We start from the raw sequence: 25510 nt of genomic DNA, 5'->3' as shown, positions 1-25510 counted from the left end.
AGGACATAATGACAGTTTTAACAAATATGTAAAAAAATATTTTTTACAAAAGCTACCTACAGCAGCTTTAAAGAGCCTGAATAATGATATCAAACCTACCACCTTCAAAACAACACAGCAATATTTCAAAATGTAACATTTATCCCAGCGTCTGAAAACAATCCTAAAAGTTCTGTCCATCAATTCATTCTCCAAACCGCTAGAACTATACCTTTCCCAGCATCTTGGGCTAGAGGCAGAGAAACATCTTAGATGGATGACATGCGTGGAAATTATGTGGAATATATCTTTACTGTTATAGGCTATCTCAAACATAATGCTTCTGTTTAATTGTTACATGTTCTGAAGAAAACATTAGTGAAATTGCTAGTGTTTTCTGGGGGATTGGCAGGGTGTTGCTATGTGGTTGCTAAAGTGTGCTGAATGGTTGTTAGGACATTGCAAGGTCATTGTTGGATCTGTGTTCTGGGTCGTTACTTGGGCATTGCTAGAGTTGCTAAGGAGTTTTGAGTGATTTTTAGCATGTTGCTATGCAGTTGCTACAGTGTTATTTACGGGTGAATAGAAAACCCATTCCTAAGTCTCTGTGGTGTTCTCTAGATGTGACTCGAGTTCCTTATTCACTGTCTGCGGGATCTTTTGGATCTTTTCTGCGAGTTCATCTATTTTTAATTGTATTTTATTATTGTCTATTATTGTTTAAAAAAAATAGCTCATGTCTACTCAACAAGCTTTGCAATATCATTCATGTCTGTAACACAAGTTATTTCAAAGTAGAAGTCAAAGTAATCTTAATTGTCATTTTTAGCTTATTGCATGGCAGTGGGTAAAAACTAAACAGTGACATGTAGTAGACAGTCACAGGGACTAAAAGATAACCATACAAACTGACAGTAAATAGAAAATAGTACCACAAGATACACAGAATGAAAACAAATTATTGATAGTTAGACAAGTAGTAGTAGGGTTGGGAATCGTAAGAAATTTTGCGGTTCCGGTTCCGATTCCGGTTCCGGTTCCCATTCAATAAAAATTATTAAAACAACTGATACAAATAGTATTTCTGATACTTGTCAAATGAGTTTAACAGACTGGCAATGTCAACAAATGCAACATATTATTTAGCAATAATTTTTTCTGAAGGAAAATAAAAAATGTTGCATTCTCAAGGATAATTTGGGACCTCTCCTATATCTTATTGTATCTCCAGCAGTGGAATACCCTCTCAGAAGGGGTAGAATATGCTTGAACACACATGTAAGATCCAGACAGGTGAAACATAATATTTTTCAAATCGGTTTTATATTCACTTAGTACTATTACTCTACTACTGTAGTAGGCTACTTAGTAATACTAAGTGAATATAATATATACATTATCGCACATAAGTGATGTAATAAAATACTTTACTTTATGATTTAGAGTGATGTTATTGTTCGGGCTATTAGGTCAGTCTTAGTCAATGCAAGTGCACTGTTAAAGTGAAGTTTGGTTGGGGTTTATGGTCACAGTCCATTTAAGCAACATGCTTGCCTTAGCAAATACTACTAATAATGATATAAATTTAATCATGTACTTGAAGATTAATGTTATTTATGATTCCCTTCAATGAGACAAAATTCATGTTCAAATTGTTGTGTATTTCCATAATCTGTTTTTATATAGTGACTCTTCAATCATTGCTAAAGAACCTTTTGGTGTAACAGTTTTAATTCTATATAAACTATACTGATAAACTGATTATGTGTGTTGTCCTATAAGAATCGGACTATAAGACTGATGGTGGTGTTCTTACAAACTAGCTGAAAGTCTCTTGAGTTTGACTCTGGGTTTCCCCGAGAAACTGTGAGCCGCAGCAGGAGCCTTTGAGCAAATATGAGACCTTACAACCATATAAAGGCAAAACATGCATCACTCACCCTGAAATATTCACACAGATGGACATGGTAAGTCAGATATCAGAGAGAGAGAGAGAGAGAGAGAGAGAGGGAGGTTACTGCATCTGTACAGGCTGATTTTACAATCCCTGGACAAGTAGGGGGTTGTACAAAAAGAAAGGAAAGTCAGAAAAGAAGAGGATGATGCTTTTTCCTCATGAATTTGAGAGGAATGCTCTTTGAATCCTGTTGGTCTCGGCCCTAGGGGACATTTAGCCAAGAACATTTAGCCATTTACAAGCAAAAACATTTAACAATGCATAACAAAGTGCTATTCAATACATTTCCCATTTGAAACATACATTCACACAGCAATCTTTCCAGTGCCACTGTGAGAGTTTTTTTTAAGCTTTTACTAAATGGGACTACGTACAGAGTTTGACGGGCATTAAACGTCGTCACACCTAGTAACAAGAAAACGCATCTACTCACTAGTCCGCTTTTAAAGCCTCATTGTGTTTAGAATTACACTCTTGCAATCAAACTTTCAGCGAATTTTTTTTTAAATAAAGTCTGAAAAAGTTTTCGCAAGCTTAATGGTTGTAATCTTGAATTCATGCAACCGTGGTGTCATTCGTTTATAGCCTACGTATAGCTTTTTACTTCTTGTTCTTGCGATTTGTATTTAGGCTTCAAAATTCATAAAAGCTGTTCATTTGTAAAGATTATCACGATTAATTAAATGTGTAAGAATCATACCCCCAGTTTCACAGACGAGGCTTAAAGCAGCACTAAGTAGGAATTCCATTTTTATTCAAACAGCGACCCCTAGAGTCGCTGTGGAGTACTTGTATTGTCGTGAATAGCACTCACGCAGAGATGGCTCGCACTCACGGCCAGATCCCCTCCCCCTGTACACCGGTACCTGTTCAGTAGGATGGACGCTGTAACGAGTGGAAATAAGGTATGGCCCCTTTAAGAGCTGCCCTGTTTAACTGTCGGCAGTCTGTATTGTATGTGCGCCTCGAACACCACATGTATACGGCGCCGGGTTATTTCTGTTTGATGCTCATTTTATCAGAATTTTATCAGATCTGTTTTTTGCCGTAAAGCAATTCGTTACCTCGCGAGACCCCTCGCCCGCCGGCCCAAAGTTGCAAGGGTGGTTTTGCGGCTCACAGGCACCAGGGGGGTGCGAGAAAAAAAAAACCTAGGGCTTATAGACACAGTGAATGATCATTCACAAAACAAGGAACAACTGTGAAACTAATCAGAAACCATAGTAACAAACTGGGACAAGAACTAAAGCTGGGTGCACACTGCACACTGTACGATTTATTATAGTCCTTTAAGACTGCTGCTTGTCAGACTGTACGAATGTGATCCCCGCTGTAAGCCATGTCACACTGGGATCTCAGTTGTCATTAATGCCAGACATTATGGCAGACTGTACGCAAGAAGACTCATCCAGAGTTTTACATCATCAATACGTGACACGTTCAGTGAGAACAATCTCTAGCGTTAATGCTTCTCATGAAAAGAAAACTGGAAAAAAAACGATGTGTGTGGAGAAAGTGGTGGTTTGTTGTTGTCTTACTAATTGCATCATCAGGTTCGGCGCTCCTATTGGTTTTTGATTTAACGGTTGTCATAGGAGAAGTCACGCTACAGGACTACAGGAATTTTGTCGGAGGTAAAATTTTATCGCAATGGTCATTAATCAGTGAACATGTCAAACTAACAATCAAAGACTTCAGATTTTGGTATCTGGGGAATCTTTTAGGATACACCAAATTTGCCCCAGACAGCCAAATTGTGGCCAAAATCGTACACTGTGAACCCGGCTTAAGGCAATCAGAACAGTGAAAACAAAACCAGAAAAAGAACATGACCGTTACACATAAACTTTTGTTAGCCAGAGAGCTTATTTTTTGCAATAATCTAAAAGCCAATAGAACCATCCTATATAGGGTTTATGTTGAGGGACAACACTTCTGGGTTGGCCTACAAAAATATCATCACTGTCATCACTGCACCACTCAATTTTCTTATTATGATCCCTCCAAGATAACTTTGTCGGTATTTCAGCTGAAATTTTATCTGATAAAGCCACCTTGTCCATCTCAACTTTTAAATAATGGATTACGAATCATTTAGATTCCTTTCTCAGTGAAGTTCTCTGCAATTAAAATGATGAAAAAGTACAGATACAGTCTCTTTTTTCTGTCTCTGTCTTTTCAGATAAGCCCATTCCATATTCCCACACCATGTTTGAGAATAGTAAGGCTCAGCTGAAAGTTCAGGCAGCTGTTTTGGAGGATGCAGGAGTGTATTCATGTGTAGCAGTGAATGATCATGGCAGAGCTGTGTGTACAGCGTGTGTGCTGGTTACAGGTAAGACACACATCTCTTTCTTCTATTCTTATTTGCCAGTACAGTTCAGGTTTTATGTTTTATGTATTGGATGCTGAAGTCGCACTTAAAAATGTCTGAATGGCATTGCATTAGATTGCAAAATATCTAACCAGAGTGATTTTTTTTTTCCAAAGAAGCTCAAACTCACTTTTCAACTTAACCATTTCACAAAAAAAAGTTGTTTTTGAGATTTTCAATGATAAAAGAATATTAAATTCAAAAAGTATTGTGACATTTTGTGGTTGTAAAATGTTAATGAATCAAGTTGATAGTTAATCTGATTCTCTACATCTGTGGTTACTCTGCTAGGACCAAATTTAAGGAGAACTGATTTCATACATCCGCTAAAAGTAATTAAAAAGCCAACTGATTAAAAGTCATTGAGCAAAATCTTAGCTCTGAGAAAACCTCTAGCAGCATTTGAGCACAAATTACATTTGCTTAGGTATTGGCAGTGGTTAATACAATTTACAAAATGTTCAAAATTAGTAGGCCTAATCCCACTTTTATTCCCAAGTTCAATTTCATAATATTTTTGTATGAATAGAGTTTTAGACTTTTCAGTGTGAGAGTCTAAATTGAACTGAATTGATGTTTTCATATAATTCTGTCAAAAGACTCAAATTGGCCTACATTTCTTGCCCCCGACTCTGCTTGTCAACTCGAAGGGCGTTTAAGTCACAAAAACTTAAAGACTCTTGTAAATTTTAACTTCTCTCATATACACTGTTGGAGGCGTTTGCTATGTGCTCCGTTGATAAGTGAATATCGTGGAGTTTTTTTTTAAGAGTTATTTTAAGGTCCTCGGGATTAGAGAAACATCTGCTCTTTTGCAGTCTGTGAGGCTGTCTAATGGCGGAGGTTCCATGTTCAAGTGGGTTAAAAATGTAAAATACCAGTCTTTTCCCACACACACACACAGACACACACACACACACACACATGCTGCAGTGGCTGGATCTCATCTGAGTCTCAGAGGACAAGAGAAGAGAAATAACCCTCTGAAATCTTTTCCATGACTTGTTTGCTGTATTTTCAGAAAATATACATTCAATATACATTATTTTATATGAATATATACAGTACCTAACAATGAAGGAAATAAATTCCCGGTAGCACTTCATTTTTACAGTTCTCATGTACATACTATTTAGTCAAGTACATTTTATTTGTATTGTGCTCTTCACAATATGATACAAGCAATCACAAAGTTGCTATTTGCTATATAGTATATATCACCCTATATGAATATATATTGTGTGCATGTGGAGAAAGTTAATATATATCCAACATTATATAAAGAGGTGGACGATAATTAGGGTTGGGTATCGTTTGAATTTTAACGATTCTGATTCTGCTTATCGATTCCGATTCTTATCGATTCCTAATTTAGATTCCAATAAGGTAAAAAAAACAAAACTTAGATATCATTCACATTTTGTCTTATTGCAAAACATTTCTTTTTAGCTGAATATCATGAACAAAAATCAACCGGCTAAAGAACACTTACACAAATAATGTTTGCCTGTGGTTTAAAAATAGCATATAATAACAACTAGCCTAACTAATATAAATTACAAGCATTATTAAAAACAAGTAAACAAGTTATAAAACAAGAAAAAATATAAAAAAATTAGCAATCGCAACAAATCTAACCCTAAACTGTCACAGCTTACATATCTAACCTGGTTTCCTGAGAGGGAACGTCATCTGCGTCATGACGTTAAAGAGCATATTGCAGGTAAAAAAAAAATCTAAATTAATATATAACCTTGTATGAAAATACCATATGAAAAGGTAATGCAGGATTTAAAATGTTTTAAAACGACATAAGGGCACTAATTTAGTAGATAAAGTGAGCGTTTCTTGGACTGCTCGTAAAAACGGCTTTTTTTTCAACATCGCGTCATTTTACGTCACGCTAGGGAGCCTCAGCCTCGCCTCAGTGCAGAGCAGGCTGGCATTCAGTGAGAGCGGCCGTGAGTCAGTGTGTTTTCGGTAGTTTTTGTATTTCAATCTATCATCGTCATGGTAAATTATTGTGTTTGTGGAGGTTGCAAAAACTCCGGCCTGTCAGGACATCGAGTCCACAGGTTTCCATACCTGTGTAAACAAGTAAACAAGTTATAAAACAAGAAAAAATATAAAAAAATTAGCAATCGCAACAAATCTAACCCTAGTAAACAAGTAAACAAGTTATAAAACAAGAAAAAATATAAAAAAATTAGCAATCGCAACAAATCTAACCCTAAACTGTCACAGCCAGCTTACATATCTAACCTGGTTTCCTGAGAGGGAACGTCATCTGAGTCATGACGTTAAAGAGCATATTGCAGGTAAAAAAAAAAATCTAAATTAATATATAACCTTGTATGAAAATACCATATGAAAAGGTAATGCAGGATTTAAAATGTTTTAAAACGACATAAGGGCACTAATTTAGTAGATAAAGTGAGCGTTTCTTGGACTGCTCGTAAAAACGGCTTTTTTTTCAACATCGCGTCATTTTACGTCACGCTAGGGAGCCTCAGCCTCGCCTCAGTGCAGAGCAGGCTGGCATTCAGTGAGAGCGGCCGTGAGTCAGTGTGTTTTCGGTAGTTTTTGTATTTCAATCTATCATCGTCATGGTAAATTATTGTGTTTGTGGAGGTTGCAAAAACTCCGGCCTGTCAGGACATCGAGTCCACAGGTTTCCATAACAAGAAAAAGGACGGTGCTGTATATCTTTCGTGCCTGGTGCGGTTTGTGCAGGTGAAGAGACGGGATTTCTCTTCCGCATCGGCTTCGAGAAACGCGGTCGTGTGTAGCTTTCACTTCAGATCGTGTGTAGCGTTCACTTCAGATCGGAGGATTATCATCCCGGCGATATGATGGAGTTTAACATGGGATGCCGAAGCAAGAATATTGATCGTCGTATACTGTACCAATGGCATCAAATAGTGTGATATAGGTAGTCATGCCCTATGGCAACTTGTAATTGAAAAACAAAATTACTAGGTTGATTAAATATTCAAATCTTTAATTTTCTGTTTATGTTATAACCCACATGAAAAATATGTTTTAAAAATGTACTTGAGTATGTTTTTAGTAACTTACAATAGAAATATACTCAAGTATAGTTTTTATACATTTAATAGTATACATCTACCCTAAACATACTAATGTCTGCTGGCCTGCTATACGATGGTAATAATCTGTACAATATTGTGAGCACAGTGTATATCGTTAGCGAACGTGTATCTATAAGCACGTCTCTCACCAAGACACCTGTCCTGTTCTCCACTGGTTCTCCTCACACCACAACTCAATGTGTCTCTGACCGTTCTGTCTAACATTAATCCTGGTCTGTCCCTACTCTCTTGGCAGCATAGCAGGCTCATAATTGTATGGCTGTAGTCCGTCATACGAGTAAGTATTTCCTCAGCGTCCGAAATGTCATTGCGATCCATTGTTTTCCTGTTGTTTGAATCGACCGCTCTCCCGCCCGTTACGTCACGCCCACCACACCCATTTTCAGACGCGGAAGTAAAATTTTCTCACAAAAACGACTCCAGAAGCTTATGTAGCGTATTTATAAGAATATTTTAAAGAAAATCTAGTTCCTACATTATTTTTCTATATATTGACTCGTTGGGTCCTCTAACCTGCAATATGCCCTTTAAGACTATTGAAACATTTTTGCCTGAGCCAGTGTCTGAAGCACATGTGAAGACCTGGGTCCGTATTCATAAAGAATCTTAAAGGGTCATGAAACCCCCCTCTATCAGCTCAAGTCTAGCTCATAATCTTTTTGAAAAATGCAACTTAAATGGGCGTGGATGGCTGTGAGAAGAAGGGAGGGAGTGGGTGTGGCACGGCAGGGGAGAGGGGGAACTGTCATCAGCCAGCAGTGTTGCCAGATGTACGATAATTATCGTATTTGTACAATAATTTTGACCTCTGTACAATGTACGATCAATAATGAACAATAATCTCAGAGTTTTCAGTCGTTCGTCCAAACACACATCCTACCGCTTCTCTCTCTGACCCCGAATCATTTCGCAGGCTCGCCTGCCTGCACGTACACACACACACACACACACAACACGGTGTCGCCCGGCCCGCACGTCAACACTACAAATTCACAAGTCTCCCGCATTAAGCATCCAATTGATATATTATCGAAATATCTAAAATGTTCATAACGACCGCTTATTTAACAAAAGGCAAGTAAAATGACCAGGGTTACATTTTAGAGACACACTCTGAAGGGATAGAAAAGTCCTCAGGACTTGGTACCGCATTACTCGCAAGACGTAACTTGCATTGGTCATCGACAAGGCCGAAGTCCACCATTCTCCAATTCTCGAAGCTCTCTCGGGTAAAATGTTTGCGGCACTTGCGTCCCATGAAGGTCTCTCTCCTTTACTACGCGATATCACAGTTTGACATGTCTGTGGAAAGATCCACGTGGTGTCATGAATAATTAAGAGACCGTGTCTTCTCATAGGATATAAAAACTCAGTCTCATTAATAATTATGAGAGACCGATGAGTCATCAACGCACTACATTGTGCACTGCCACGTCACAGCCTGCGATGAAGATTTTAAACCCGGAAGACGAAAATAGCTGGAAAAAACTAAAATTTAACCATTTTCGCCCTACTATTAAATCTAACAGATGCTAACATTGTCTTCAATGTTGTTCAACACACATACCTCTGTTAAAATCTCAGAAAATTTGGTTTAGGGTTTCATGACCCTTTAATGCAAAGAGTAGCTCCTAGTGACAAAATTCTAAGAAAATTCTTAGAAATGTGGGCGTTTACTCTTAAAATTAAAGAAAAAAATCCTAGTAAAGAAAAAAGTACTTCAGAAAGCATCTTAACCCTTAAAATAGGTCTTAAGGTCAACATTGTTAGGAGTACGGATGAGGACTTTTAAGAGGCTTAAGAGTTTATTTAGCAGAGGAGAAAATGGCAGAAAGACGAAGAGGGAGAAGAAATGTGATGCAGACAATAGATGACATTGAGTTAATAAGACGCTATAGATGAGATCGTGCAGGGATCATGTTTGTGACTTATCTCATTAGACACGCTAATATCTCCGACACAGCGCAGGAATGCCATAACGCCAGAAATGAAAGTAATCACTACATTAAGATATTTGGCAAATGGGAAAATGCAATAAAGCAGCAGTGATTTGGGTCTGTCACAACCTTCTGTAAGCAGTGATCACACAAACAATTACAGCACTTTCAGAACCTCTTATTGTGTCTCTGTTCATTTAGTTTCCACTGGACATTCCCACCTTGCAGGCTCAAAAAAACTGCAGTTATGAATAGCAGGCTTTCCTGGTGCGCACAAGCAGGGGAATGAACTGTTAATAATTTGCGCTATAAGCTCCCACGTCCGCTTCTCGCTCCATGCTGTGACACCCGGCCCGAATTTTCCTTTAATGATGGCCTAGTGTTCATCCACTAACTGGGCTAACAGTAAACACGGTTCTTCTGACCAGTTGGGCTTTCTCGTCTATCTTGTTTTTTAATTCAATGTTTGCTATATTAAAACAAACATTCAAACCACCACTTAAATAGACAGCAATCAGTGTAATTGGAAAGAGTGGAACAATTTTTATCATTCTAAGCCAATCAAATACCTTAGGAAATTAACAGCAAGGTAAAAAAAAGGATTATATACATAAATATAATGTGCGTGTGTGTGTGTGAGTAAACTCTCTACTTAAAATGGCTCTTTTTTTTCCTTCTTGGACAACCAACCAATCACAGTCTTCAAAAGATTGTGTCATACATAACAACGGGGTCTAGTGAGAGTTTTTGTCTTTTCCTTACTCAGAGTTGCTCTCAGATCGTTCCCGAATCGCTCTTAAGCTAAGACTCCTACGTAAAAGTTTTTAAGCTAAATTAAGAGTTTTCTGAGGATTCTTAGAATATTTATGAATACGGGCCCTGATCATTTTTATTGGCCAACAGCGGAGTCGGGGGATGCTAAGATGATGCCACACTGCTAGTAGAGTGGGCTCTGATGCCCCTGCAAAAACTCCAGCACTGAACCAACTGGGCAGTGGAGTGGATATATATGGTGCTGCAAACACTCTCAAGAGATGCAACTTTAGGGCATAAAGTTTCCTAGTTGAGGGAGCTCTAGCCTTTAGGATGGTCTCAACAACCTCAGTTGAGAAACCGGAATCTATGAGCTGGTACCCCTCAGGGGCAAGACCCACATGTTCCACATCTCAGGCCTGCGGTGAAATATTGTGCCCCAGGCCTGGGAGAGAAGATCCCTCCTGGTCAGAATCTCCCAAGAGATCTGAGAACCAAACTTGGGCTTGCCAGATCAGAGTAACTTGCGACAGATGAACTCCGTCCTAATGAACTCTGGCTAGAACTCCCGGGAGCAGATTGATGAGGGGGAAAAATCATACAGATGTAGCCTTGGCCACATCTGCAGCTTGGCATCCAGCCCTAACGGAGCTTGAGGTGTGAGGGCGAACAAGAGTGAACAATGGGTTGACTCCTTAAAGACTAACAGGTCCACTTCTGCTCTGTCGAACCTCTGCCAGATTAACTCCACCACCTCAGCATGGAATATCCATTCCCCAGGCCTCAGCCTCTGCTTCAACAGGTAAGCTTCACCCCCGAAAGTAAACTGGTTACTTCCTGTGTTGTAGTAGATTTTCTATATGAAAGTATGCATCCATCAGATCTATTGTGACAAATCAATCCTCAGATTGAATTTGAGACACAATATTCTTGGGACCCTTCCTTTTCTATGGACCCTTTTGTTAAAAGAGAGTGTACTGTAACTCCTGTCTCAATAATGGAACCTGCTCTTGCTTCACCGTAGTGGGGAGCACACCATCGGGTGTCGCACTCCGGTAGCCATGCTGAGTGGAGATTGGGGGGAAATTCCACCGGAGACTGTCCTCTCCCGTAAAACCAAAGGTAGCGGGATAAGCGATGCAGTCCCTGAAGGGCTTAGAGGAAGAGACGAGGCATGACGTAGCGATGCCAAAATCACTTCCCCAAGGGGGCATGCCCTGGACGCCCTATGGCCACAACCTTCAGGGCTTTTGTCCTCAGATCTGTTCTCACCTGGGCTTTGTGCGACTCCCGGGTCCCCAAGCCCAAACCACACTGGCCCTTTGCTCCTCACTTCTTATTGCAGAGGAGCTAGGGCCTGGCCAGAGCTGGCTTGCAGATTCCACTGGCTCTGGCGCAGTAGGAACTGCCAAAACGCTGCCTAATTGCTTTTTGGCTGCTTGAAAACATTGACTCCATCAATGAATAGGCCAGATGGCGAGACTGGGGCATCCAACAGAAAGTCCTTATCTTTTTTTGAATGCAGAGAGGTTGAGCCATAGATGTCTTTCCACGGCAACCATAGCAGCTATCACACAGCCGATGGAGTGGGCTGTCTGTTTTGTGGCACCGAGAGCTAGATCTGTGACCTGGCAGAGTTCCCTCACTAACTCTGGGTCTACTTCCTCACCAGAGTCCAGGTCTTTTAGCAGGTCATCCTGGTACGCCTGCAAGAGAACCATCGTATGCAACGACACACCAGCCTGACCCCCTGCCACATAAGCCTAACCCACGAGGCCAGATGTAATTTTACAGGGCTTTGAGGGTAGTGTGGGTCTTTTTAATTATGACGACGAACCTGGGGATAAATAGCTGGCTAGCGTCTTTTCAACCCCTGGCATCAGCACATACGTGAGATAAGTATGGACTGGTTAATCGCCGTTCTAAACTAATGCGATTTGACATTATAACACACACACACACACACACACACACACACACACACACACACACACACACACACACACACATACAGACAGCGCACAAGCTCCAAAGCGCGTTCTATTTAGTCTCTTCTCGCGCTTGAATGGACAAATACACCTTGCTAGTTTAAACATTCAAGTGATTTTAGACCATTCAAGCACAACAGCATGCAGGAAAACTCACTTAAGTGCTCGCCAGCTGTTTTCTGTGACACAGAGAGCCGAGCCACTTCGCGTCTCTGACAAAACGGTAATAGAAACAAAAGACCTGAATAGTTAAAGACCACCACAGAGGAGCACATAAATTTGAGGACCACCAGGTTGGATTTGAAGGTGCAGAAGATCGCCAGGGCAGAGCAGGAGACCACTACTGTGGAGCAGGAAGAGTAGAAGACCACTGTGGTGGCACAGGCACAGCAAAAGACCCCCTAGGTGGAGCTGAAGACCACCACAGCAGAGCAGATGGGTCTGAAGATCCCCTTGGTGGAGCAGATCATCACCACGGCAGTGTAGAAGTCCACCACAGCAGAGCAGAGCAGACAAGACTGAAGACCCCCATGACAGAGCAGAAGGCCACGTTGGAGCCTGGCAGAGAGTTCGGATTTGGCGTTTTTGGCCATGACTGGGCAGACAGAGTTCATATTCGGCCTCCTTGGCCGTGACAGAGATAACAGAAAGCGCAGCCAGAATAAGTCCACCCAGAACACAAATGTAAGTAAAAAAAAAAAAAAAGGATTTTTACATGTTCAGAATAAGAATCTGATGTTGATCTGGTGTTTGCTGTCACACTTGTAAGGGTTCTAGAGGGAGACTGAAGGAAGAGATAACTAATATACTGGGGCACATGGCCAACTAGTGCCTTATAAACAAAATGGATCATTATGAAATAAATCCCAAATTTCACAGGAAGCCAATGTAAAGATGCTAATATAGGAGTAAATGGCCCCCTTTTTCTCATCTAGTTAAAAGCCGTGCTGCTGCATTATGCACCGATTGCAGGTGAGCTAACGGGAGATCAATGTACAAAGAGTAACAATAGTCTAACCTTGAGATAAGTGAATGGACCACAATTTTCTAATTTTTCCTGGTAAGAAGGTGTTTAACTTTAGCGATTGATCTCAAATCAAATAAGCTACTATTGACAACAGCACTAATCTTCTTATTCAAATTTAGAGATAAGTCCATAATTACTTTAATTACATTTAATAAAGATCTATTAAATTGAACCCCTTCAGACCCTGGGTCCATTGGAATGGACATCATATGGTTTTTGGTTTAAACCAATAACATATTTTTTTTTTTTTATAATATGAGTAATGCCTGGTTACTGATTTGTCCCTCATCAGCCAATCACCTAACTAATCTAATTGAGCTTCAGGCATCACATAAGACAGGCATGGCTCACCAACTCTACAGGAATTACCCATTTTTACCTTTTATATGCTAAGCTGCATCTATAATAATCTTAATAGTATCAAGTGATAATATTAAAAGTTAATTAGAAGATCTTTCAGAGTTGTAGAACTTTATTTTTTTTTAAGTTATATGTCCAATGGACATCAGGTGTTCAAAGCATTTAAAAGCTCAAATACAGAGCTATAAATTGTAATGTTAATGTTTTATGAACATTCTTGTTTATTAATTATTAATATTACCAATATGATTTTATTTGTTCTCAAAGTAACTATAAACTGTCATTTACTCTTTGGTTTTAGTGAGAGACAGAAAAAAAGTGAATGTGAAATAAGTGAATACACAGCAACACACACAAACACTCCTGATGCCTTGATACGAAAATGCACACAATTGTATATTTATCAAATCAATCAGCAAACACAGACATATACAAAATATATATAGATATTATAAATACATATATACTTAGATTCATCCACTGCAAGCAACAAAAAGACTCCAATAAGACTTCATCTTATCTTACCTTTTTTCTACATTCTTGTAAAAATTGGCACAGATCTTGTTTTTTAGACTCATTTCTACATTGGAAAAGAGCAAATATCAAGTTGATTTTTAATAATTATGTTTTGCTCTGTGGAAAAAATCTGATCTGAAGAGTTTAAGGACAAAATACCCGGGGCCTCATGTATCAACACTGCGTACGCACAAAAACACAACTTACGCAAGCTTTCACGTTCACGGCCAGATGTAGGCCCTGTCCCAAATGGCACACTTCATGTGCACTTTCGGTCTTGTGGACTTACAATAGCTGCCGCGTGCGCGTGTCCGTTAAGTCCGTGAGACCGCAGTGTGTCCCATTTGTCATTTTTAGATCTCAGAAGGGTGCTCGCGAGCGCCCCCTCTGCGGTCGATTTAAGCCCTTGATGCGCACTTTTGCCGAGCCCGCGCTGATGCGGACTCCACACAAGGGGGTAATCCATCGACCGGAAGTTGAAGCCGGCCGGGTGCCGCCATGTTGTAGCAGAACTTCACTTGCATTAGCATTTCCATTGACTCCCATTCATTTTTGCGTCACTTTGACAGCGAATAACTTTACATCTGAGGCGTTTAAAGACTCCATTTGTCCATTATTTATTTCTAAAGAAACACGACAATGTATAAAGGGCTCCATTACCTTCTATGTTACACTATGGCCCCGTAGAAACAGATTTAGTAAAGATAGGCTAACGATTGCGTCATAACCACTCGACTCTCTGTCACGCTGTACAGAAGTTACCGTACAGACAGGAGGAGAAGCTCGCAGGCAATCGGGGGGACGTCCCGTCAAGAGAGAAGCCCATGGATAATGAGTCCATAAAAGCAACGGAATACTTACTCCTGCTCACTCACGCCAAAGAACTCTTTGCTCAAGTTCCCCGTCTCTGCAAGATTAACGTTGGCAGTTTTCACGCACAGCTACTAGAAGATTAACGTCTGTCAGACAGGTTGCTCACGTCATCAAGCTTAGTTTGAGTCGGTCTGAGTCTGCGCGTCAGGAACGGAAGTTCTCAAAAATCGCTAAAAGTGGGCTTCAACTGTCTCAACTGAGTTCCAATGAGATGGCTCTGTCCATTTCTTTTACTGTCTATGACTCCACAGCAGACTTCTTCCCGACATTCAAAGCGGCGTTACGTCGCGAAAGTGCGGACTCAGAGGAAGACCGCGAGTGCTTAGGGTTCCATTTGGGACAGGGCAGTACTAACAGTGAAATTAACGTAAGAATGTGCGTTCCTCCAAGTAAACTTCATGTCTGGCGTACGTATATTTGTCGTGATTTTTGTCCGTTGGCGACTCATAGAGGCAATAAAGTGAAGTGGCAAACATTCCACTACGAATTGTTCTATCGCACCACCAGCTGTCAGATATTGCTTATAATTTGTAATTGATAAATTATTTGACATATTATTGTCACACGAGGTTTATTAAAATATTATATTATGCAATTAAGTAAGAACATATATAAAGCATGTCCAAATTGATACAACCCGTCTAGCAATGGCTGCGTTGGCTTAACTAGGAATAAAAAATAAACTTCATTAATTCGGTCAGTAAAGATAAAAAAAGAAAGTAATATTTTTTTTCAGCAAGGACACATTGAAGTGACAAGTAAAAGTGACAGTAAATGCATTTATAATGTTAGAAAAGATTATAAGATTTCGACATCTGTTTGATTTAAGTTTTTATTCATTAAAGAATCCTGAAAATATTATATCATGGTTTCCACGAAAATATGAAGCAGAAGCACAGCTGTTTTCAACACTGATAATAATCATAAATGTTTCTTGATCATCAAATCATCATATTAGAATTATTTCTGAAGGATCATGTGACACTGAAGACTGGAGAAATGATGCTGAAAATTCAGCTTTGATCACAGGAATAAATTACACTTTACTATATATTCACATAGAAGACATTTTCAGTGAAATTTCGTTTCTTGCTTGCTTTAGCCATGTTCTTGCAGGTTTCTTTTGCCAAATTGGACTAATTACCATATTTAAATTAATTTAATTGGGGGAGGAGACTGGGTGGGGCGTTGTGCTCGTGCATGTGCGCTGAATTGTACGTTAATTGGGATGTACAAAGAGAATATACGTGGTATCCTTCGTACACAGAGATTCATACATCTGCTTTTTTCATTTCATACAGCTTTGTCCGTACGCAATGTTTTAGTATGAATTCAACGCAAGTCTTTGTACATGAGGCCCCTGCTGACTGGCCAGGGTACATAGATATTGTCACGGTTAAATGTGTTCAGGTCAGTTCTGTGATCTTGTTTCCCCCTGTCTTTGTGATTTTGGTTTAGTCCTGTTAGTTTTTCCCTGCCTGTTTAATTAGAAATCAATTCCCATCACCTGTGTCTTGTTAACTAGTATCCCGTTAGCCCCAGTACATTTAAGCCCTGTGTTTTCCCTCAGTGTTTGTTGGTCGTCGTCCATGTATATGGTTGTGTGTACTGAATTCCTGGAGTTTTTTTTTTCCTTTGTTCCTGTATGTTTCTGGAAGCTTAGTTTGTAAATAAATTAGCTACATTGACGTTCCCGTGTCCTCGTCTTCAGCAACCTGCACAAACCTGACAGATATGATGTGAAAGGGTCTACAGAACCTCTGCTTAACTCTCATTTAATTGAAGTAAAGTATTAGACAGCTGAAGTTTAATGTCATTATAGCTCTCACAAACATTGTCTAAAGAACATTTCTTATCTAAACTCGCTGGAAATTAAAACAGTGAAAATCATCAGTGTAACAGTGGTAGGAGACACTGCACTTCTAAAAAATAGAACTCAAAGGAAGCATATACAGGGAAAATAACTTGTCCCAAAATCGGCCCCTGAGGGACACCACATACTTAGAATTATGAATACCCAGAATTATGTGTCTTCCCTTTCACAGTAATATTCAGGAGCAAGGGGTGCACCAGAGGACAAGTAGCTACCCAATTAACCTAATGATACAGCATTTCCACATGCTCCTACGGTCTGCAACATCCATTAACTTACAGATGCTTCATCTAATAGTTCTAACATGTTTGACACACAATGTCGCCCAACTTTTCTCTGTAAAATAATCATGTGTGACTGATTCTAGTTCAGTACTGAAGAGCAGTGCAGGACACTGTTAGCACAGATGCTCCTGTGTGTGGACTACTGAAGATACAGTATGAATGGTTGTGTCTCTTATATACACCCGATTTATTGATTGCAGAATACTTTACATTAGTCTTTGTATATACAGTTTATGAAGGGATAGATCACCAATGAAGGTCGATCTTTTAGTCACCTTGATATTGTTTCAAACCTGTATTGTATGATATTTGTGGTAACACTTTATTTCGATGCTTTCTTTTAAACATTCTGTTGACTATAAGTAACATGTCAACTAACTCTCATTAAAGTATTAGTAGACTGTTTGCCTAATATCTGCTAACACTTTATTGTGTTGCTCCTCCAACAGACTTTCTACTGACTATCAGTAACTTTGCAACTACATGTCAACTTATTCTAACCCTAACCCTACCAGTCTACTAATACTCTACTGACACTCTAGTGAGAGTTAGTAGAGATGTAGGTGCAACGTTACTTATATTCAACAGAATGTGTTAAAGGGACCATCAAAATAAAGTGAAACCATATTTGTTCTTCCGTGAAACACAATAGGGAATGCAGATCTTGTCATATAGTGTTTATCTGTATGTTTTTGAGGTAAATTTAGCATCATTCATGTAATCTGTATGTGGTTTGCCAGCTAAGCAAAGTGTTAAGAGGTCTGCTGCTCATTCTGTGACTGATGTGAGGAGACCGTCTGCCCCGGTGTTCCTCAAAGGTCTGCAGGATCTCAGAGTCATGGATGGCAGTCAGGTGACCATGACCGTGGAAGTGACAGGTATGAAACAACCTTCAGTTTGTCAATCTAGGGGGAAAGCAGAGTAATATTAAGTGTAGTTTATTGTCCTTTCGGAAATTCACACTTTACAAATACGACCAACATCAAACAACAACATCCCTCTCACAACAACAAAAATCACTGCCATAGATGTAAAATGACAACTTTGATTATATATATATATATATATATATATATATATATACACTCACCTAAAGGATTATTAGGAACACCTGTTCAATTTCTCATTAATTGAACAGGTGTTCCTAATAATCCTTTAAGACTGGAAAAATGTTGCCTGGTCTGATGAGTCTCGATTTCTGTTGAGACATTCAGATGGTAGAGTCAGAATTTGGCGTAAACCGAATGAGAACATGGATCCATCATGCCTTGTTACAACTGTGCAGGCTGGTGGTGGTGGTGTAATGGTGTGGGGAATGTTTTCTTGGTTTAGGCCGCTTAGTGCCAATTGGGCATCGTTTAAATGCCACGGCCTACCTGAGCATTGTTTCTGACCATGTCCATCCTTTTATGGCCACCATGTACCCATCCTCTGATGGCTACTTCCAGCAGGATAATGCACCATGTCACAAAGCTCGAATCATTTCAAATTGGTTTCTTGAACATGACAATGAGTTCACTGTACTAAAATGGCCCCCACAGTCAGCAGATCTCAACCCAATAGAGCATCTTTGGGATGTGGTGGAACGGGAGCTTCGTGCCCTGGATGTGCATCCCACAAATCTCCATCAACTGCAAGATGCTATCCTATCAATATGGGCCAACATTTCTAAAGAATGCTTTCAGCACCTTGTTGAATCAATGCCACGTAGAATTAAGGCAGTTCTGAAGGCGAAAGGGGGTCAAACACAGTATTAGTATGGTGTTCCTAATAATCCTTTAGGTGAGTGTATATACAGTATGTGTGTGTGTGTATATATCAGTGGTGGGCCATCAGAGCCAGCAAGGCCTTCTCTGCAAGCTACATATTTAAAAACACTGGTCACTAAGATTGTGATGCCACTGTTGCCCTGAGCGATTAATTTAAGCATACCATGTTCTAATGCAGGTTTGTAAAATCTAAATTTTGACCAAATGTCCAAAATCCTTATTTTTCAATAGATTGTGTGTTTTGCTGTGTTTAGTTCAGTGTTGGGGTAGTTACTCAAAAAAGGTAATTAGTTACTAGTTACTAGTTACTTCTGTAAATTGTAATGAGATTACTTTACTAGTTACTGCGTTTGAAAAGTAACTTCACTACTTATTACTTTACTTTCCCGTTTCTTAATTTATGGACAAATATCATAGCCCTATCATCACTTTGCCTGTCTACATAGTGTTTATTGTATAAATATATACAAAATGGCATGTAAAACCATATGAAAGAACAATATCCCTGTCTGCACAAGGAAATATATCTCACTGTAAAATCCACAAACAACAGGATAAAGGAGGCTATGGTGCGGTCATTTTAAAATGGGGTCAACACACAAGTTTTAAAACACAGGCTTTGGGAAACATGAGAATAAACTCTTCTCCTGAGAACAAAACAAGCTTTTTATTCGACTCATGGCAATAAAAATAAAAAATGAAGTGGTCAATGAAAAATAATAAAATAAAGGTCACTTTTACATTTTTGATCTTAATTTAAAATGCATTTTTCTTGGCGATTCAATAGTCGGCAGGGGAAGCATTCCTCTACAATGAACCCTGCAACAAGCCTGTTCATTTTGTTTTGTGTTACCTGCTGTGCTCCAAGACTTGAGAAGAGTTTTTGTAACAGCGTGCGCGGCGCCGAATCCGAGGATGAACGACTTCAAGAAGCCGAATCTGCCCGAGCATGTAGCCTACGTCTCACCGTGACCGCATCGGCACACAGTTTGCGTGTCTAAATCAGTTGCTTATGTTTACAAAATGAGCCTACAATAGCATAATAAGCATTTTTAATAGAAAGATCCATGTTTTATCAAATGTCCACGAAACTTAATGAAATGTTTAGTGAAATTAGAAACCATTTAAGAGATCGTTGATTTAGTTCTATAGTCTACATACATGTTTTTATATCCACATTTTGTTCTAATGTCACAAGTAATAATCTCAGGGTTTACTGGATTTTACGTACACGATTCTTTTTGTAGTGTTATTGGTGGTGATGTAGCCTACTAAAATAAACATCGTCACGTGTGGACCTTTCTTCTTCTCACCGTTGATTCCTGATGGTTAAGAGGACAATTACTCGAGTCGCCCCGTCGTTTCACAGAATAGTACAATGGCGAGCGCGTCGAGTATAAACGCCTCGTCCGTTTGGGGAGGTGCGCGTGCAGTCAGCGGAGACTCGCGCTGCAGAGACCCCCTGTCTCCGTCTCCGTCTCCATTTCCCTCTCTCCTTCGCACCGGCAGCTATGTCACTCAAATCGATCTCTATGGCAACGGTGCGCACGCACCACTAGACAGAACTTTACACACAAGCAAACACGGCTTGGGTAACGCAGGAAAGCGCGTTCCTATAGTATAGTAAAGTAGTGTAGTTACCGATATTTTTAGTGTAATGCGTTACTTTACTTCGTTACCCAAAAAAGTAATATCGTTACTGTAATCCGTTACTTTGTAACTCGTTACCCCCAACACTGGTTTAGTTGTAATGAGTGGAATTTCCTTTTTACTCCCTCAAGAGTATGTTTGTGCAGATGATTTAGTTCTGGTGATTATATAATGGTGAGCACTTCCTGTGTAACGACCGCATCTGAGGAGTCTCCTGACTGTGTATTTGCATGAACATGTGACCACAACAACATATGAACTTGCTGAAGTCACAACAAAGTGTGTGCAGTGTGGCTTGTAAGACACTGTTCTTAACTCTCTTTGACGCACTTGTACACTCCGCTGTTCATTGTTCTTTATTTTGTCCCACTGTCCTCCATTAATTTTCTCGAACCCAAACTTGCTTAATCATTTGCAAGTGTGATGTGTTTTGTATGTAGGTAATCCTGCCCCTGAGGTGGTCTGGCTGCATAATGGAAAAGAGATCCAAGAGTCAGAGGATTTCCACTTTGAGAAGAAGGGCTGTCAGTATACTCTCTTCATACAGGAAGTGTTTCCTGAAGACACAGGCACATACACCTGTGAGGTGTGGAATGAAGCTGGAGACGCTCGGACTGAAGCCTCACTGACTGTACAAGGTACAAATTGTACTAACTGTATAACAAAAATAGTGTGATCTGCAAAAAGATACTGCCAGAGCCTTTTGGAATAATATAATAGTTAAATATGGATGTGGATCTCCAATGGATTTTGGTTTATTTGGTCACAGAGCCTCAAGATGGAGTTCAGCCCTGGTTCATCACTAAAACCAAGTCCTCTACCGCCTCTCTGGGTCAACACGCTCTGCTCTCTTGTGCCATCGCTGGCGACCCCTTCCCAGAATTCCTCTGGATGAAGGAAGGGCATGTAATATCTGGAAGCGGTGACTTTGAGATCCTACAGAAGGAGGATGTAGTCTCACTGCTCATCAGGAAAGTGAAGACACATCATGCTGGAAACTATGAGATTCTTCTGAAGTAAGAGTTTTTACACTTGTTTAAAAAAAGATTTACTAAACCATTCTCTATAGTTTACATTCTCTATATTTTTAGTAAGTTATTTGCTAATGTTGACTCACTTTGACAACATTACAAAATAAAAATGTACATACTTAAAACATAGTACTCAAGGGGCTTTATTTCACTTTGTGAAAAAAAAAGAAGATTTTTTATAAAATTATAGAGTTCCTTTTTTCAAGGTGAACAATACGTATTTTATTTTGTTGATTCTTTATCAATTGAAAACGATTTCAGTCTCCATAATAGTTTCACGTGAAATAGATGTGAAAATGACACTTAACCCAAAATCCAAAAAGAAAACTTTTTTTTTTGCATAGTCATTATTTTTATGACATGATCAAACATTTCATATAATATTGTATGTAACAAAAAATAACGAAATAATATAACTATGAAAATATTAATATTATTTTAAATATAAATAGTTAAATTCAGAAGTATTGATACACCATGGTAGTAGGTATTGTAATTATGTTGTTTATTAATTGTTTATTTTTTATGAAAAATGTTTTCACGAGATCCACACATTTAAGTACATGTAAGGCGACATTCTGTCAGATCAGAAAGGGTTGTTTTTCAGTTCTTCATTTACTTTTTCAATTCTGCAGTTTACCATAAATGAACTTCAGCATTCACGAATCTTCTGTTGCTTCTCAGGAATAAAGTAGGAGAGTGCAGGTCAGTGGCCACTCTGCACGTCAGCGAGGACCCCATGTTGGCTGGTGACGATTCTCATAAGCAGTACGTTTTCCTTCTATTCTTGCTCTCCTCTGCCCCGAAGCTATATTTACAGCCCTTGCCCCTTAACCCCTGCACTAAATCTACATAATATCTCTACATAACCAAATGCTCTGTTTATGCTTCCTCACTCAGCTGTGCTGTTGTCTAAAGAGGAGTGTGGGTTAGTCTAGGGGCCCCATTCTGGTCTCATTTCCCTATAAGGCTTCTGAAGTCATCTCTGATGCAACTCTGTCGTGTTGAACTAACTCTCCTCTTGATTAAGCTGCTCTCCAGTGTGGGCTGAGCTAGCTGAGGCTTTAAACGTCTCTGTATGTTTTTTTCTCCACTCTTCCTGTGGCAGCCGAGGGGTGGAGAGGACTGCACCAGGCAGGGGAGGACATCCAGAGACTCCCAGCCCTGCAACGTCGTGCTCTGAGCCACTCTGGGACCTCAACAGTCGGACAGATCAGGAAGAAGAGGAGGGGTCTGCCACCCTTGGGCTTCTCAAACGGCGTGTAGAGACAAAGGAACACAGAGAAGACCAAATCCGACAGCAGGAGGCCGAACAGATTGACTTTCGAACTGTGCTCGGCCGCAAGGTCAACACTAAGAGCGTCTCTGAGGAAGACCTGAAGGAGATCACGGCCGAGCAGATGGACTTCAGGGGGAACCTTCAACGGCAGATCAAGCCCAAGACGCTGACGGAAGAGGAACGTAAAGTCAACTCTCCCCAACAGGTGGACTTCAGAGCAGTGCTGGGAAAGAAAGGAACCCCAGGCCCCAAACCTGGTCCTGGATCCTTAGTGAAAACACAACCCAACAAAAATGAAGCTGTTGACTTTAGATCAGTGTTAGGCAACAAGAAAAAACAACCAAGCCAGGACAGGAATGGAGAAAGCCACGGTGATAAAGACACCAGAGAAAAGGAAAATGACGTGAATTGTGTGGATGGAGGGATAAAAGAGAAAACAAATTCAGTTGGGAAAAAAGAGCCTGTTTTTACAGAGAAACTGGTTGACGTGACTGTATTGGATGGGGAACGTTTGCATCTACAGTGCCAACTTTCATCTGAGTCTCCCGCTAAAGTGACATGGACGCTTGATGGAAAACTCATCAAACCATCCAAATTCATCATTATTGCTTACGAGGGTCAGTGTTGCATTTACAATTTAAAATTACCCAAGTAAGACGACCAATTTGTTGCAATCTATCATGGATAAAGTTTGGCATTGTGCCGTTTATCAGGGGCTCTATTATGTTATATGCATGTGTACATGTTTCAAGCATCAGCAGACCAGAGGTAATCACAGTTTTATACACACAATAAGTTAATATTGAGTACCTGACATTACAGACAGTTTACCTTTGGTCCACTAACCAAAATAGGTCCAAATGAAGCCAACGCTGGACCAACTTTGTGTTCTGCTGAGAAACAATGGTTGGCTGAAACGCCGCAAACAAAAGATGAGCACTTTTAGAACGCCACACTTATCCAATCAGACAAGAGGACCAGAAGTAACCGTTACATAATTGTCATTGAACAGTGGTCACATGACACTCTGGTATCAGCCGGCAGGAGTGTGATTAGATGAAAGTTTATTCAAGATGTTTCCTGATGTATTAGGGCTATCAGTAATGATATTCGAGAGAAAAGTAGTGTGAAGCTCTAGAGTGAGGGATGTATCTCTGTGGCTTGGCCGCCTGCGTTCTTAATAGCATGCTAATTCTTTCACAACTCTTAATCTGACTCTCGTATATCAATGTAGTGACAAATACAAGTTAACCTGTGTACTTGAAGAATATCTGATTTAATATGCATGTGTGGTTTGCAGGTATATTCCAGGTTAAATTCATGTTTAGAAGTACCAAACTCATCTGTCATTGCACATTTTCCCCATAGACATCCATTATAACTGCTTTTCTGATTAAGGGACCAGTCCAAATGCTTTCTGTGGTTATTTCCAGCATGCAGCATGCTGGATTCTTCAACCCTCTGAGCATACCTGTTTAATGTGTGTTTATATGTGTGTGTGAGCAGGTGGTCAGTGCTCTCTATCCATTGATAAAGCTCTACCTGAGGATGAAGGAGAATTTGTGTGCAGGGCAGAGACCAACGAGGGAAAGGCAGAATGTTCCTGTATGGTCCTAGTGGACGGTGAGTTTATATTATAACACTCTCCAGTACAATAAATGTGTTTGCAGCATGCTTTTCCTGTATCTACTCTATGAAACTCAATAGGATCTCTGAGAGATGAGGCGTGTATTTTTTATGTGTAGTGATATTTTATTTACAACTCAAAGTTTTGAATTGTACAACACACATACTTATTTCTCTCTCTACTTGAGAACTATGTCAAAACACATGGTTTCTTTGAGAATATTATGGTTTGAGTCTGTCTGTTTTGGGCTGGGCAGTATGTCTCTCTCCCTAGAGTCTCTGCCTGAGTTCTGCAGCTTCCGGTAATTACTGACCAGATCAGGCTGCATTGCATGCCATGTCCTGAGATCTCCTTGTTTCGCTTTGTAGGATATGTCTTTACAGCTGTCTCTAAATCTCTATGACCTGCAGAACATGTTTTGACAATCATCTCTGGATCTCTGTTTGACTTTACAGGTCATGTACCTATGACCATCTCTAGATTTATGTGTCCTGCTTTGCTGGACATGTCCTTGCAGTCGGCTCTAGATCCCTCCGTCCTGATTAAATGACATGCCTTTTTCTCTCTCTTCTGGTTTCCAGGACATGTCTTTACAACCATTTATGGATCTCTCTTTTCCACTTTAAAGGATGTGTTTAGCTGTCTTTGGATGTATTTATCCTATTTAACAAGACATGTCAATAAAGCCATTTCTAGATCTCCCTGTCAAGTTCGAAAATATCTCAAGATCTCTGTCTTACTTGACTGGACATCTTCCCACAACTTTTCTGTTCTGCTTTACATGACATGTCTTACCAGTCATATCTAGATTTCTCTGTCCTAACTAATGAACATGTCCCTACAGCTCTTTCGATGTCACTGTTTTGCTTTCCATGTTATGTCCTTACAGCTGTTCATAATAATTTTGTCCCACTTTACAAGACTTGATTCTACAGTCATCTCTGTTCTGCTTAACAGGGTCATGTCTGATTTCAATATTCTTTCCGTTTGATCCACTGTAGTTCCCTGTGTACTGTTTCTGTCATCCATCTCTAGATCTTTGTGTCTTGCTTTCCAATACATACCCCCAGTGGCAGTTCTACATTGAATTACACCCTGGGCGAGACCCCCTCCGAGCGCC

The 25510-nt window shown here is 39.8% G+C and overlaps 1 protein-coding gene across 2 annotated transcripts in view; it reads left to right on the top strand.

Annotated features, from left to right (window-relative positions):
- Positions 1–25510, top strand: part of mylka (myosin, light chain kinase a) — a 162953-nt gene that overhangs the window by 92240 nt on the left and 45203 nt on the right. For both annotated transcript variants that reach the window (XM_056252248.1, XM_056252247.1), the window contains exons 11-17: positions 4119–4271; positions 17775–17912; positions 20894–21091; positions 21223–21469; positions 22169–22252; positions 22593–23380; positions 24270–24386. In XM_056252248.1, the coding sequence (XP_056108223.1) occupies positions 4119–4271; positions 17775–17912; positions 20894–21091; positions 21223–21469; positions 22169–22252; positions 22593–23380; positions 24270–24386 (1725 nt within the window). The remainder of the gene's footprint in view (positions 1–4118; positions 4272–17774; positions 17913–20893; positions 21092–21222; positions 21470–22168; positions 22253–22592; positions 23381–24269; positions 24387–25510) is intronic.

The sequence above is a fragment of the Rhinichthys klamathensis genome, unplaced genomic scaffold (genome assembly GCF_029890125.1).
Source record: "Rhinichthys klamathensis goyatoka isolate OS25496 unplaced genomic scaffold, OSU_Roscu_1.1 h1tg000093l_1, whole genome shotgun sequence".
Lineage (NCBI taxonomy): Eukaryota > Metazoa > Chordata > Actinopteri > Cypriniformes > Leuciscidae > Rhinichthys > Rhinichthys klamathensis.
This window is presented reverse-complemented; position numbering and strand designations above follow the sequence as displayed.